The sequence below is a fragment of the Lissotriton vulgaris genome, chromosome 3_1 (genome assembly GCF_964263255.1).
Source record: "Lissotriton vulgaris chromosome 3_1, aLisVul1.2, whole genome shotgun sequence".
Lineage (NCBI taxonomy): Eukaryota > Metazoa > Chordata > Amphibia > Caudata > Salamandridae > Lissotriton > Lissotriton vulgaris.
In genome coordinates this window covers 329717182-329732667 of record NC_141689.1, presented here as the reverse complement: position 1 = coordinate 329732667, position 15486 = coordinate 329717182, and the positions used below count along the sequence as shown (strand labels likewise).

The 15486-nt window shown below is 41.3% G+C and overlaps 1 protein-coding gene across 1 annotated transcript in view; it reads right to left on the bottom strand.

Moving 5' to 3' along the window:
• Positions 1–15486, bottom strand: part of LOC147726408 (UDP-glycosyltransferase 3A1-like) — a 446431-nt gene that overhangs the window by 269093 nt on the left and 161852 nt on the right. The window contains exon 4 of the mRNA XM_086960530.1: positions 8791–9325. Within this exon, the coding sequence (XP_086816656.1) occupies positions 8791–9325 (535 nt within the window). The remainder of the gene's footprint in view (positions 1–8790; positions 9326–15486) is intronic.

Genomic DNA, 15486 nt, shown 5'->3' with positions numbered 1-15486 from the left:
TCCCACATGCACCTACAGCCAGGCAGGAGCCCCGGTAGTTAGATTATTGAGGGGGCTGGAAGGGGAGTGTTCAGGAAACGTAGCCACACCAGTGGTTTATCTAACCCTCCAGGGGAGACTTTCTCCATTTCTGATTTCGGAAGAATAGTTTTTTCTAGGTCAAGAGTTGGCCACACTTTAGAGGAAGTGGTCATACACCTACCTGGGTGACACCCTGCAACACATTGGTCAGGTGGAGCTCCCTCTTTGATGCCCAGGAACACTGAATAAATATGGGAGAGCTGCATGGCAACTCAGATCCCCTGCCTGACCTGATATCTCTGGTCCCCAACATTCGATTTTTGTCGTTTGGTGTCTATTTGTTTGAAAAAACTATAACCTATTTTAATAAATTGGTGTTGAATTTTTCTTGTGTGGTTTGTCTTACATATTGAATGTATTGGTGATTTGAATGCTTTACACACCTGTTTCCTACGTTAAGCCTACCTGCTCACAGGGAATAAGTTATTGAGACGTTAACTGACACTTTTATTGTGTTTGTGGTCTTATTACTAGTGATAGGTCACTACTTATTACTACTAATGAACCACTTTCCAACAGTATACCTTAGTGTGTCGCCATAAGCAACACAGGTATGCCAAGATGTGGGTCCTGTGCGCACTGTGTCACTGGAACGAAACAATTACCCGGCTGATGAGCCCATATCTAGGGCAATACTGGTCCTGGGTTGCTTGTGTTCCTGTTCAGAAAAGACCTGCTTAGCAGTTTGGGCTGGGCTATTTCGATTGTAGCAGGGTCAAGACTGATTTTCATATTAGTGACATGATGTGCAAAACAACAATGGTTGGGAGGCGGCCTGAGTAATTAGACTGGCTGAGATTCATTCAAGCATTCTATCTATACTTTTTTGTATGCATTAGTGAAGTAAGAGGCATGTCAGGAGTCCAATGTATTCTATATGTGGGCTACATTTATATTATAAAATGGAGCAATAGTTTAGTCCGTTAAATCAAACAAAAGAGTTTTTTGTACCGCAGACTCATATGTGCCATTTTATGTGATAATGAAGAAAAAGGTGACTGTGAAATAAAATATTTTACTAGAATCATACAATTTGAGAAATTTTTATGGGTCAAGTACATCACAGGCAGGTTGAGTAGATTATTCAAGCCACTTGACTTGCAAGCCTGATATTATTTTTCAGATTTTTCGAGGACTGATATGCTCTTAAACTGCTGCTAAAACCTACATATGTAAAATCTATTTAAAGTAATAACTGAAAGAAAAAAACTGAAATGGGCAAATGTTTTGACTTAATTTTAATTACTTAATAATTTTCTTTGTGTTTTAAAACTGTGAAAGGAGTTACCAGTAAATTGGAAATGGAAAGCGTACAAAGCAAGAATCAGAGGCTGGAGTCCATATTCATATGTCTAGGAGCTGGGTGACAACTGATTTGCATATGGCTGGGTCCAAACGAAGGAGACATGGTGGGCAAAGGAACAATGGGTTGGGATGCTACCCAGAGCGATTGCCAATGGTTAAACAAATTGCAAAAATTCCCCCCCTCACCATTTGTGTGTTTCATCTAAGGTTTATGTCAGTGGCGGACACGGAGTAGTCTACATGTTCAGATTTACTACTAGTAAACTTACTTTTACACTCTTGAGTAACTTTACTACAAATCCAAGTGCGAAGTCACCCAGAAGAGTGCGCCAGAAAGACCTGTGGGGGACTACAAGTTCCAGGGACCCACCTGTGAGGCATATGAGAACCGCTGGGAGAAGGTGGGGCGGAACATGACTTTGCACTTCAAAGCACCTGCAACCAACCTGCTGTGTGGGATGCCAGAAAGGCCTGCGGTGGAATACAAGTCCTAGGGACCCACCAGTGAGGCCTGTGAGGACTGCTGGGAGCAGGCATGGGAGAACATGACTTTGCACTTCAAAGTGCCTGTAACCAGTCTGCTGTGTGGAATGCCAGAAAGTCCTGTGGGGAAGTAGGAGGACGAGGGGCCCACCTATTAGGACCGCTGGGAGTGAGCGGGGCGTATTCTGACTTCGCACTTCAAAGAGCCTGCAACGAGCCCACTGCATTGGATATGTACATGGTAGTGGAGAAGGTCACGTTATCTAATAGGCGCTGCCCACGCAAATACCAGAAAGTCTGGGCCAAGTGGATATCGTATCATTCTTTGGAAGAGGTACTCGTGTATCACTATGCTACTGCTGGGCCTTGTAGGATGTTGGGGGAAAGCAAAAGTGTTGGTGGAGGTGGGGGTTACGCATTGTCTTGTTTTTAGACTTGCCATTGACGGAAAGTTCCTGCACCTCTGTGGCCTAATATTTGTCCATGTAATATATTTCACGAAAAATAAAAAATAAATAGTTAACAATAAATAAATAATGAGGTAAAGAAGGCTAAACTAGTTGAGAAAAATCATTTTCATGGGAGCACAAAAATGGTATTCCAGAACCCTTAGATGATATTGTTGTGGAGCATCTGGGCATATAGGGTCAAGTACAAAATGTATAGCAAGAAACGCTTGTTTCACAAATGTTAGAGAAACGATCATTTCTCCAAGGTCTATAGGTCAAGGAATCGTGTAACCAAGATTAGAGAAGTTCATGATGTTGGATGAAAATGTACATGAACTGGTGCTTGTTATGGATGACGTATGTGAGAGAAAGCATAGAGCATCACAGGCTGGGGGAGTAACTAGAGAAAGGATGTAAAATTGGAGAAGCCTCATTGCAATTTGTATATTGAAAACCATCAAGTGAGGATGTTAGGAGATTCAGGGAGGCTTTATACTCTGTTATCTCAAGATACCTTTCATAGGCATTGGAAGGAAAATGATAAATTGAATACATCCAACAGAAAGGCAGTGGGCTACGGAGGGAAGGACATTGACATAATGGGGTTGAGATGGATGATGATACATTTTGAAGGAGAACTGGTGCATGGTTAAATGCATATAACCAAACAAGGTTCGGATCTGGTAAGGTGGCACCATCAAGAGACCTGCATATAATCCTCAATCCTAATGCTGAAAAGCCAGTTAAAACTACTAGGGTGCACTGTGTGGAAAAGGCAAGAAATGTTAGGAGGTTTATGGCAAAAAAAGGGATGGAGAGATACCCAGAGGTATTCACGGATAAGCTAGAGAAGCTCAAGGTGTTTTCACATAAAATTGTGCTAAAGAAAAATGCTGTTCTATGGGTGCATTGAGTGAGAAATGTTTCTCATCTAATGAAAGAACCACTGCAGAAATAGCTGGACTAGTTGCTGGAACAGGGGATAATATATTTGATAGAATCCTCTGAATGGCCAGCACCAATAGCTGAAGTGCCCAAGTGCATAGACCTGCGAGGCCTAAATAAAAACATATGGGTGAACAAGCAGCTCCTCCCCAACATCCCAGAGATGTTGAATGTGATGGGGGAGGAAAGCTTTTCCGTGTAAACAATATGTCTGCAGTGCACCACCAGATAGACCTTCATAAGGACTCTAAACTACTTACATCCTTTTTGACACCGCTGAGAGCATACCAGTAATGCAGGATGCCTTTTGGGCTTGCGTCGGCCTCAGCGGTATTTGAAAGGATCATGCACTGGTTTCTGAGAAGCCTTAGACAAATCCTATGTTTCTGGACGACATCTTGATCGTGGAAAAAAATGAGGAGGAGCAGGATCATTTGATGAAAGTGTTATTGCGACTAAAGGATTGTGGGTTGACTATAAAGAAAGAAAAATGTCAATTGAGGAGAACCAATGTTACGTACCTAGAGCATGGAAATATCTGGAAATGGCATTAAACCAAAGAAGAAGAATGTCAGTGCAGTGAAAGAAGTTGCCAAATCAGTGACTAAAGATCAACTAAAATCTTTTATCGGACTGGCAGAATATTGCTCCAAATTTGTGCCAAATTTCACGGAGATTATGGAACCTTTGAAAGTGATAAGGAAAAAATGCACTGCCATTGAGTATGATGAAGAATGTGACAAAGCGTTTAGTATTAGTGTAAAAGATTGTATATTATGTGCACCATAACTGCCAGAACTTGCATAATGATTGATGCCAGTAATATTGGAATTGGTGACATCTTAATGAAAGTGAAAGATGGTTGATAGAAAAATAGGGTTAGTTTCTAGATGCCTCTAGAAGGCTGAATTCAATTATTTGGTAATTGAAAGAGAGACCCTAATATGATGTTGGGAAATCAAACATTTTAGATACTTTATCTGGAGATTACAGTTTAAAGTGAAGACAGATCACATGCCCTTGACTCACCTTTTCAAGGTGTGGAAGAGGCTTGGAGGAATGGGACCTAGAGAATATCTAGGTGAATGTTATCTGTCTTCAAATTATGGTAGAGTATGTCAATTGTTAAAAAATTTGATGGCTGACTGCCTATCTAGATTGCCTATGGAAAGCCTACACATGGAAAATAAGTATGATGATGTGGGTGTACTAATGGAAGGGAGTGAGGAGTCGACCATCAATCGAGAAGAATGGTAAATGGCAATGAAAGATGATGTTACCCTACAGGAATTACAAACATGTGTGACTGAAGGTTAGAAATCTGAAGGGACGTTCAATGCCCAGTTTAAGATTTATTACCACGTGATGAAAAACTGATAAGGAGGAACTAGATTTTCCACCCAAAAATCTCAGAAGAAAAGTCATTCATATTGCACATGAGGGGCACCTTGGTTGGAAAATGATGAAAAGATGGGTCTGCCAGTCTTTTTGGTGGCCCTGATTGGGCAGTGCCATTGAGGATGCAGTTAAAGAGTGTTATGCTTATGTCAAGTCCGGAATTCTCAGACAAGCTCCCTTTTACTGAGTGGAACTACCCAGTAGACAATGGGAGAAGGTGACTATCAACCGCTTTGGACTTGTAGTCAGGTCAGGTGAGAGAAATAGATACATAATTGCTATCATTGATTACCACACCAAATGGTTTGTCACTGAAACTACAGGGTCCATAAACACTGAAAGTGGAATTGGATTCCTTGAGAGGGTGTTCATGGATGAGGGAATATCCAGAATTTTAGTATCTGATAACAGGGTGCTGTTTGCATACAATTACATGAGAGAGTTCTTGAGCAAAATGGGGATTAAACACAAAAGGGCAGCTTGGTCGAAGGAGATGAATAAGTTAATTTGGGCATACAGGGTCACTCCTATCTCAGTGACTAGCTTTTTACCTTTCATTTCCCTAAAGGGCAGGGAGCTGGGAATGAAAGAGGTTCTTAGATTATTAAAGAACAGGGAATGTGTGTGACTGGGTAGAGATGCGGTAAGGAGAAGTGTGGTAGAAAAACAAATCAAAGCCAAGAGTTACTATGATATTAAAAAAGATGTAAAGGAAATGTATATAAAGGAAGGAGACTGGGTGGTGGTAAGGAAAATTGGTATTGTTAGAAAGGGGGAAAGTACTTTTTCCAACCCAGTTAAAGTGAGGGAAGCAAAAAAGAGTGTTGTAGTTTTGCAGGATGGATCTGAGTGGAGTCAAGGAGTATAAGTAAATGCTCCCATGGATGTATTATGGAGGGTGACTTTGTATAACACCACCAGAGATATAAGTCTTGCAGATATTTTCTGCAGTACAATTATAGACACTTTGTTCTTTAAAGTAAATCTATAGCTATTATTGTGTTAATGCTATCTATTATAATTTTCTATGTGCATATATTCCTAAAAAAGGGAGGTGGATCTAGAGGGAGAAGCTGGAGGTGTCTGCGTGTATCAATAAACGTCTGGATACTCTAGGAACCATTGCTGGATGATCTTACAATCACCCTATCAGCGCAGATTCCTGTCTGGCAGCCAATCCCTGCACTGCACCGTGATGACGCAACACTTCATGCTGCTTCTAAGTTACTTTTCAATCTTATCACTGTTTGCCTGCTTCAAATACACAAAAGTTTCTACAACAATGAGGAAGCTACCTAGTTCCATGCAATAGTGAAACCTTGGCCTGAGAAAGTCACTGATCAGCAAATCCATTTCCCGTGCACTAGGAGCAAAATGTCACTGAGCTCGGGTAGTAGATTCATGCAAGAAAAAATTAAGTTTCTACTTTGGTGGGACTGACAGGTGCTGACAGTACACCTCTCCTAGCAGACAATTTCACCAGTTCAATATTCAACTTGAGGTACCTCTCTTCAAAAATTTAAGAATATCATCAGAAGCATACAATTATTGTTACAACAATTCTGACAATCAGATCCACATAATCTTTGTTCTCAATTGTCATCCTTTGCATCCGCCACCCTACTCCTACTACAACTTCCACCATGCACTTCTCCGCACCTACTTCATATCCCCACTTCGCATGCAATCCCTATTGATTCTCATGTTGTTGTTTTTCCTCAGCCACCTCATCTCTCTGGAACCAGGATCGGATTGAGACTGGATCAATTTATCCCTTGGGGTAAACCATCTAGATCATAAACGAATAGGGTCCAGTTCTGCAGCCAATTAATTTATTAGTTTAAGAGTCAGCAGCAATCGGAACTATCCTCTGCTACTAGATTTGTTGCAAAAAACACAGTTGAGCCTTGACTCTGTGCTTCATGGGAACAGTCCAGCCCGAACTACCAAGCCATGTCTTTCCTAGACAGGAATCAAGCATACAAGGACCGGTTTCTGGCTATCAGCCTTCTTCAGCCTGGATAGCTTGACTCCAGTGATGGGGAGTGCCTGGGACTCACGTCTGAGCATACCCAGCCCACTCGGGGTGAAAATTGCAAAAAACACAGTTCAGCCTTGACCCTGTGCCTCATGGGAACAGTCCAGCCCGAACTACTAAGCCATGTCTTTCCTAGACCGGAATCAAGCATCCAAGGATCGGTTTCTGGCTATCAGCCTTCTTCAGCCTGGATAGCTTGACTCCAGTGATGTGGAGTGCCTGGGACTCAGGTCTGAGCATACCCAGCCCACTCGGGGTGAAAATTGCAAAAAACACACAAATTTGCATCGAATTTGTACTCATGGAGATGCACCAATGGCTAGTACTGGGAGCGCTGTAGTTCTGATACAGAATTTGGTGCTCCCCGTAGGGAACCACCAATATTTTAATTAGGAAAATTCATAAGAATATGCTGAAACATTTTCTTAAAAATGACAGACAAGGATTGTCATTTCAAAGCTTTATATGAAGATTTATTAGGCGGATTACAATAACATGCCATCAGCGAGTTTAGCAACAAAGCATAGAAATCATAAGTACAAAGAAGTCGGTACAGTTCTAAGTGAAATTCAGTATATATTGGATTTCTAAAGGTGGGGACTAGGGGTTCTCTCAGTTACAAATATCCACATAGTTTTATAGGACTTTAGACAAAGCCTTTGATACATTCTGTGGGAATACATGGTTCTCAGGTTAAGCACCAATAGGGAACAAGCTAGAAGAAACTTTATACTACAAACTACATTTGAGGATCCTCTTATTATAGTAATACATTGAGATTTAGTAATTCTCACAGCTTTAGCTGAACAGTTGAGAAGATACATTGCTTTAGCAAGAGCCTGGGACGGTTGAAAACATCCTTGGTACAGTAGAGTGAAAATCTCTCTCAGAGAACACTCCCTACTTAGTCATGTGGAAACTAGTGATACTTTATTTAGAACCGAAAACAGCAATAGTCATCATGTGGCATATTGCGATGTTGAGGCAAGATGGATGACAATGTAAACACAATCTAATGTTAGCATAGACTCAGTTCGTAATGCTCTTTAATGCCAGAAAATCAACTCCCACAGCATCTTCCATCCATGAGTGATTCAGAAACTCCAGGACTCAAATATTTAGTAAAAACAACATCAAGAACAGCCAATACATGCCAGCCACATCAATCCACTCTGCTATCTTTTAGTCTCTGATTACAAGGTGTTAATTTGTCCTGGCTCACTAGACTCTGGATGAATGGCCATCCTGTTGTGCAAAGTAGATAGATGTGCTGAGTTTCATCACACCTGATTTCCTGACTTTCATCATTTTCACTATACAAAGCTCCTCACCTCTGTGCCACTGCAGTGGTTAAATTGAAAGGGGTGCAACAACAGCTCAGGTCTGCCACAGTACTTTGAGCAATCGATTTCCCAGCCCACCTCTTCATCTCCGCTGTAATACTTCTTTTTCTGTCAACCTCATGGAACTATCCTGTGAGATCCAGCACCATGGTATCTCTGAATAGGAGTGGTTACCACACTGTATTCCTAATGTTGTGTTTGACTTTTTTTGTACAAGCGAAGGTGAATCTGCCTATAAATCAGTACTACAGTACTTACATGTAGGTCATTATACTAAATTTATATTTATGCCTGAAGGTTGTTAGTGAGGCTGTTTTGTGTAGTGAGAACTGATTTGTTCTCACCTGAGGATCCCTTTAAACTTGGGAGCAACTTAAAAGACTATCCGTTTTATTAATATCACCAAAAACGTGTGCTTCATTTGTTACAGACACGTATAAACAAATTTTGAAAATGCGCTATAAAAATGTGATAAATAAAGAAATGAGGATATATTGTTTGTACTGCAGGCCTCTGAGCAATTGGCTATTAATAAAACTTTAATAGTTCAAGAAAAAAAGAGTCATTAATTGTTTTTCAAACAGCTACCCTCATCGGAATTACCATATATAAAAAAAGAAAGAAATAGAATGGCATCATAATGTATGCTATCTGTAATCAGACAATGCAATTGTTAACTGGTTTTGGCGTATCTGCTGAATTTTATAAGGAAAAGTACACACTAAAAGAAATATGCAAGTGCACTCACCTGAGAAACTGGTTTTGCAGGCCTTGCCAGTATCCCTCCAATATAAATGGTGTTTGGAAGAAGAGGGCGTGCAAATTCAATGGAAAAGTCAGTGTTATAGATCCAGAGTTCTGTTTTTTGGTAGAGCTCAGAAATAGCTGGTCTAGCTCCTTCAGGGAAATGGTCTTCTATAACTTTGTCAAACTTTCTGTGTACTTGATGATCAACTGTTTTTGAGATAAGATACATGAACACGTTCTTGATACGCTCCCAGAAATCCATATGATCTGTAAAACGCGACTGGTGCATAGGAACATAGGATGGGGGACTTGGGATTCCCATTTTTTGGGCATCCGCAAATATTGTAGGAAAGAAAGCAACAAATGGTAATCTTAGTTTTTCCACAAACAGGAAACAGCAAGGGTTAAAGCTGTCAAGTACTCCAATGTCATATTTCTCAGTCTGGAGGGAGTGGAAGATTTCAGATTGGTTGAGCAGGATGTTGCACTCGCTTGCATACTGCTCCATAAGCCCCAGAAAATCACTCAGATCAGATCTAGGGGGAATAAAATAGGAAATATATAAAATGCATTCTTCTGATACTCACTTTGGCTCAAAATACTCAATCTTCTTATAAGCGTTAAGCTGGCATGCAAATACACTATACACTTTTCCATAAAAGCAATGAAACACTCTTTTTAATTTTATTTAGGTTCACTGGAAAGTTTTACTATGCGAAGGGATTCACATAACGACCAGCGTGCAAATATACCGGTATTACCCGTTACGAGTAATCTGGATTTAGGCCCCAATGCAGTGCCCAAAGTTTATGTATTATCGAGGTTGATGGGTGGTCCAGAGACAATAGTTGGCTTAAGGAAGTTGCAGAGGAGCAATTAGGAGGTTGGGTAAATGTAATGCATTACTACATCCAACAAATACTTAGAAGTTCAAAGTACAGTGTAGATAGTATTGTTTATTCTGGTAGCACAGTGAAATGATGAGAGGTTAAAGTAGGAACATCTTTCAAATGGATTGCTTTACAGGTATCAATATACATCGAAGTTTTGAAATAATCCAAAGCACTTTTATACTTGCAAAGGGACAACAAGCGATTTTATCTAAAAACTATGTAACACGCACTACCACTAATACTGTAAAAACTACACGCAAGGTATTTCATTTTAATAGAGTATCCCAAGGTGTATTTAGCCAGGTTTCCCTGTAGACTAATGTTTTCCCCACTTCGGGTAGAACAGGAGCGCATCTGTGCAGCAGAGGTCCCACGTTCCTGTTCCATTATATGCATATAAACCCTATTTAATAAGTAACCTTACTCAGGAACACCATGTACTCAAGTGGCTGCGTACTAAAGTGTAAAAGGCGTTTACACATGTGCTCTTGTCACCATTCAACATAAGCATGTAAAAATAATTGGAGGGAAGAACTCAAAATTAATTAACTTGCTATCAATAAAAATGATATAATACACAAAATACATTATTTATAAAAACAATAGTAATTATAGTCATTGTAATCAAGAAGAAATTAATTAAGGACCCATATCCTCCTATTTAATAACTACAAGATTTTGACTGAATAATAGATTTGCAGCTTTCAGTTGTTCAAGATTACCAACACTGTCACAGAATAGACAGGATTCTCACACACTAATGAACACCGTTTTTACTGGATCAAATAGTTTGTCTACAAGATTGGTTGGTCTGACAGCATTGTGAGTGCACTTTTAATTATCATAAATCCCTCTTCATTTTAAAACTTATCGAAACCATGTAATATACAATGATTCATCATGTCAAAACACAGTGCAATTCACTTTCCAATAAGGCACACCAGATAGAATTAATAAATGTCTGTTAATAATAAACCATATACAAATTGTCAAGATATAAACAGAAAACTTGACAAAATGGTACATTTTACTTCATTTATTTTTAAATAATAGAAAAAGGAGCAATGTTAGATATTGGATTACTGGTTGACTAGGGTGTGGGCTCTGGCCAAGCAGCAACCACAGTCCTAGTCAGGGTAAGGCACAAGCAAGCCCCAAATTAACCTGTCTAACCCCCTGGTGGCTTGGAACTGAGCAGTCAGGCTTAAATTAGAGGCAATGTGTGAACTGTTTTTGCAACACTTCAAACAGGAAAACAGTGAAAACTCTTCACTCCAGGTTGGAAAACGTAATAAATAAATCAAGACCAAAATGGCAAAAATCCAATACAGAGAACTAGAGTTATGAATTTTTAAAGATTAAACATTAAAATAGCACCTAAAAGTACAAAGTGCTAACCATGGCTATCTAGTAGTACTGTACTGGGTCAAAGTTTAAAGTTCAGGCCGACTGAGATGGAGGGTGGGTCAGATACAATCACAAATTAGTAAAACTGAAGTTTTACAAAGTTTGTGCCAAGAGTCACAATTACATTAGAGTTGAGGGGAGCAAGGAGAAGATCGCTGGTGGTGAGCAGCATGATGTGAAGAGAAGGCTGGACAGGTTGGAGCTTCGCATTGGTGGTCCTCTGCGGTGCTCGATGCTTGCTGTGGTAACAGACGGGCTGGTAGAGGCTTGTGTGAAATTTTTATGGAAGTCCTGCGGGTCTGGTGCAAAAAGGGCAGTTTGCGGTCGCAAAGAGCCCAACAGCTTGAATTCAAGAGCTCGAGAGCCACACCAAGGGTCCAGGACCTGTCCCTGAGGCTTAGATGATGAAGACAGCAGAATATCCATTTGGGTCACTCTGGGGTCAGGATGGAGTTGCATGTCCAGTTCTTCTTCCCCAGGCAAGAGGTCAGCAGGTCAGCAGAGAAGGACAGCAGGTCCTGTAGAGCAGCAGTCCAGTAGAGTGGCAGCCCTTGTACCAGCACAGCGGTCCTTCTTCTTGGCAGAGTATCCGCAGGTCCAGAAGTGTACTAAAGTGTGGGTCTGAAGGTCCTATTTTTGTATACCCTGGTGCCCTTCTTATGGCAGGTAAGATACGTTTCTGGAAAGGTTCTTTGAAGTGCATGGAATTTCCTGACACCCCAGCCCTGGCTCCAAGCTGGCTAAAGTGACAATGCAGGGTCATTAGGCCCTTTGTGTGGAGACATAGCCTATTCAGGTGCAAAGCTCCGCCCTCCCATCCTGCCAATTGATAACCCAGTGAAGCACACTTAATCCCTCTATTTACTGACTGGGAGTATTTTACAAAGCCTAACTGTCAGCTACACCAAGTCATGTGACCCAAGACAGGTTGCAGGCACAGAGAGCTAAGGGCAGGAAAAGGTCAGCTTTCTAAAAGTGGCATTTTCAAAATTGTAATGAAAAATCGACTTTACCATTAAAGAAGGTTTATCTTTACAATTTCATAGGTATCAAACATGATATATCACCCTTCTCAAAAATAGAAATTACACCTTTAAAATGTAATAAGGAACTCCCAATGTTATCCTATGGGAGGGGGTTAAGTATCACAGTAGTGAAAAGCGAACCTATCAGTTTTTCTCTACTAGTACATTTCCAACCTTTAAATTACACAGCATCCTGTCCTATGGGCTACCTAGGGTCTGCTTTAGGGGTGACATGTAATAAAAGGGATGTTTAAGGTTTGGCAAAGGGGGTTTAAATGCGAAGTCAGGCTGGGTGGTACAATAACTGCTGCATCCCCACTGGTTGCATTTAGTTTAGTTTACAAGCATTTGGTATACGATATATCACTCTACAGCGGAATTATAAATACATTAAATATCCCAGTAAGGTATATGTCAATCAAACCATGTTTAGGGAAATGAGCACAAGCACTTTAGCACTGGTTACGACTGGTAAAGTCCTAAGGCTAAAAAAACAAATGTAGGCCAAAAATGAGCGGCAGGTAGGCAATACATTTGGGGGAAGATGACCCCAAGACTGACAGCTATGAAAAGCAATATGGTTTTAGTTAATATGCTTCAAAAGTCCTTACAAATGGCAACACTTGAATAACATAAACACTAGTAATTTAGTAGGATAAACTGTTTCTTACAAGTATCAAAAAAGTGAATTGTCATTCTTTACGCATTCTTTGGTATCATATCTATAGCATGGGTATCAGAGCCATAGCCATAGGCCATAGCTGAAACTGTGCCATAACCAAATGTGATTTCCACAAATAGGGACAGGCAAGTCTTAGGTAAGAAAACAGCACAGGCATGGATATTAAGCAGCCTCATTTTGAAGCTTAGAAGACACTCTTGTATACAGAAAAAGGCTTGGAGCCTGCCTGTGTCTTACCATTTGTTGGTTTGCTTCTTTACAGCTTCGTAATTCATCAAGCCAGGCTTAGCATTATTTGTGTTACTCTCTGTGGAGCAGGGACCAAGCACTGATCGATTCAACTTTAACAGTGCATGTCAACTGCTCGCCACATGATTGATGTACTTTTTTGTTCTGGTTAATTTTTAGTGCCCTGCAAACAGAAGGCATGTGAACGGCAAAAACATGGCCAGCAGGACAAACAAAAATGCAAAGATGTATTTTCTATATTTAACTTTCTTCTATTTTAGCAAGTCTTCTTTTCTCACTTTGCACTCGTATTTTTTTTTTGTATCTGATCATGGAGCGCTGTTCTCAAAAGTCGAGGATTATGTTATTGCAGAGTCATTGTTTCTTTCTGATGTGTAATTTCGGAAATGATTCTTTAACACATAATCATGAAGTACATCCCCAATCCACCCCACTCCAATCTGAGGCACTCCAGTTCGTATCAATCCACCCCACCTCTCCCCACACCAATCTGTCAAGCTCAATTCAATCCACCCCAGACCAATCCAATCCACCCCACTCCAAACCATACCACACACCCTAATCTAATTCACTCCAAACCACCACCCTCCAATCCTTTCAATTCACACCACTCTAATCTGCACCACTCCAATCTGCCCCACTACAATTCGCCTAACTCCAATCCAAAATAATCTTCCCCACTACAGTCTTCCACAATCCAATCTGCCCCACTCCAATCCTAAACAATCAGCCCCACTCCAGAAAATCTGTCCACTTCGCTCAAAAACAGCTTGCCTACTCCCAATGTAAAACAATCTCCTTCACTCCAATCCAAAACAATCTGTCCCAATTTAAACCAAAGAAATCTGCCCCTCTCCAGTTTAAAACAAACTGTCTCATTCCAATTCAAAACAGTATGCCCCACTCCAATCTGCCTCACTTAAATCCAAAATAATAAACCCCAATCCAATCCAAAATAATCTGCCCCACTCAATATGAAACAATCTACCTCACTCTAATACAAAACATTCTCGCCCAGTCCAATTAAAAAAAGCTGCCACACTCCAATCCAAAACAACCTGCCCCACTCCAGTCTGCCATGCTCCAGTCTGCCCCAATCCAGTCCAAAACAGTCTACCCCACTCTAATCCACCCTGCTCCAATCCAAAACAATCTGCCCCCTCCAAGCCAGGACAATGTACCCCTCTCCAACCAAAGCAATCTGCCCTATTCCAATCTGTCCATCTCCAATCCAAAACAATCTGCCCAATTCCAATCCAAAATAATCCACCGACTGCATTCCAATGCCTTCCACTCTAATCCACCCCACCCCAATCAAATCCACCACACTCCAATTAAATCCACCCCATCCAGCCCATGCCACTCCACTGCAGTCCATCCACTCCACTCTACCCCAACCCACCCAGTCTTCCCCAATCCAATCCAACTGCCCCCTGTTCGGTCAACTCACTCAATTGAATCCATCCAGCCCAACACACACCAACCCAAACTATCCCACCCCACTCCAGTCCAATCCACCCAACTCCAATCTAATCTACCCCACCCCACTTCAATCCAGTACAACCCGTCCAATCCGTTGTAACCCCTCCACTCCACTCTACTTTACCCCACTCAAAACCACCATGATCTAATCCAATCCAAATCACCCCACACCAAACCAATGTAATATACACCACTCCAATTCACCCAATTCCAATCCACCTTACCCCATTGCAATCCACCCAATTCCAATCCAATCCATCCAATCCATTCCAACCCCTCCACTCCACTCTAATTCCAAGCAACTCTACCCCAATGCACCCCACTACCCTAATCCTCCCCAACCCCTTCACCCTATTGCACCTCACTCCACTCTACGCCACTCAACACTACGAGACTGCACTCTATGATACCACTCTACGACACTCTTTGCCACCGAACCACAAAATTCTACACCCCTCTACTCAACTCTTTGACACTCTACTTCTCCTACTCTGCTCTACTACCCTCTACTCCAACAAATTTAGTCTATGGCACTCTACTCTCCCCACTCCACTCTAGGACACTCCACGGCACAAACCTTTAGCCATGCTGAACAGCATCCACCCTAGTGTACAATATGGCAAAACCACATTGACAAAGCCAATAGCTCTTGTATAGGCGAGACCTATTGGCTTTGCCATTGTTTGTTACTTTTCTACTGGTGCTCGAGGTTTCCTATTCTGGTGGTTTAATACATGTTCCCTGTGTGGCGTGTCCCGAGTATGTGCACTGTCTAGTGCTGCAGCCTTTGTCTGTCCTTGTGGGTCTTGAATATTGGGGCATGTCTGAAGAGTTTAGTTATAGGGACGTGTTGGTGGCAGGCATTGGCGGCTGCTGGGGCTTCCTATTAAAGTTGGTATTCTTTAGCCTGCTTCCAGAACATTTGTTTCAAGATTTAGCTCTTGCTCGCTGAACTTAGA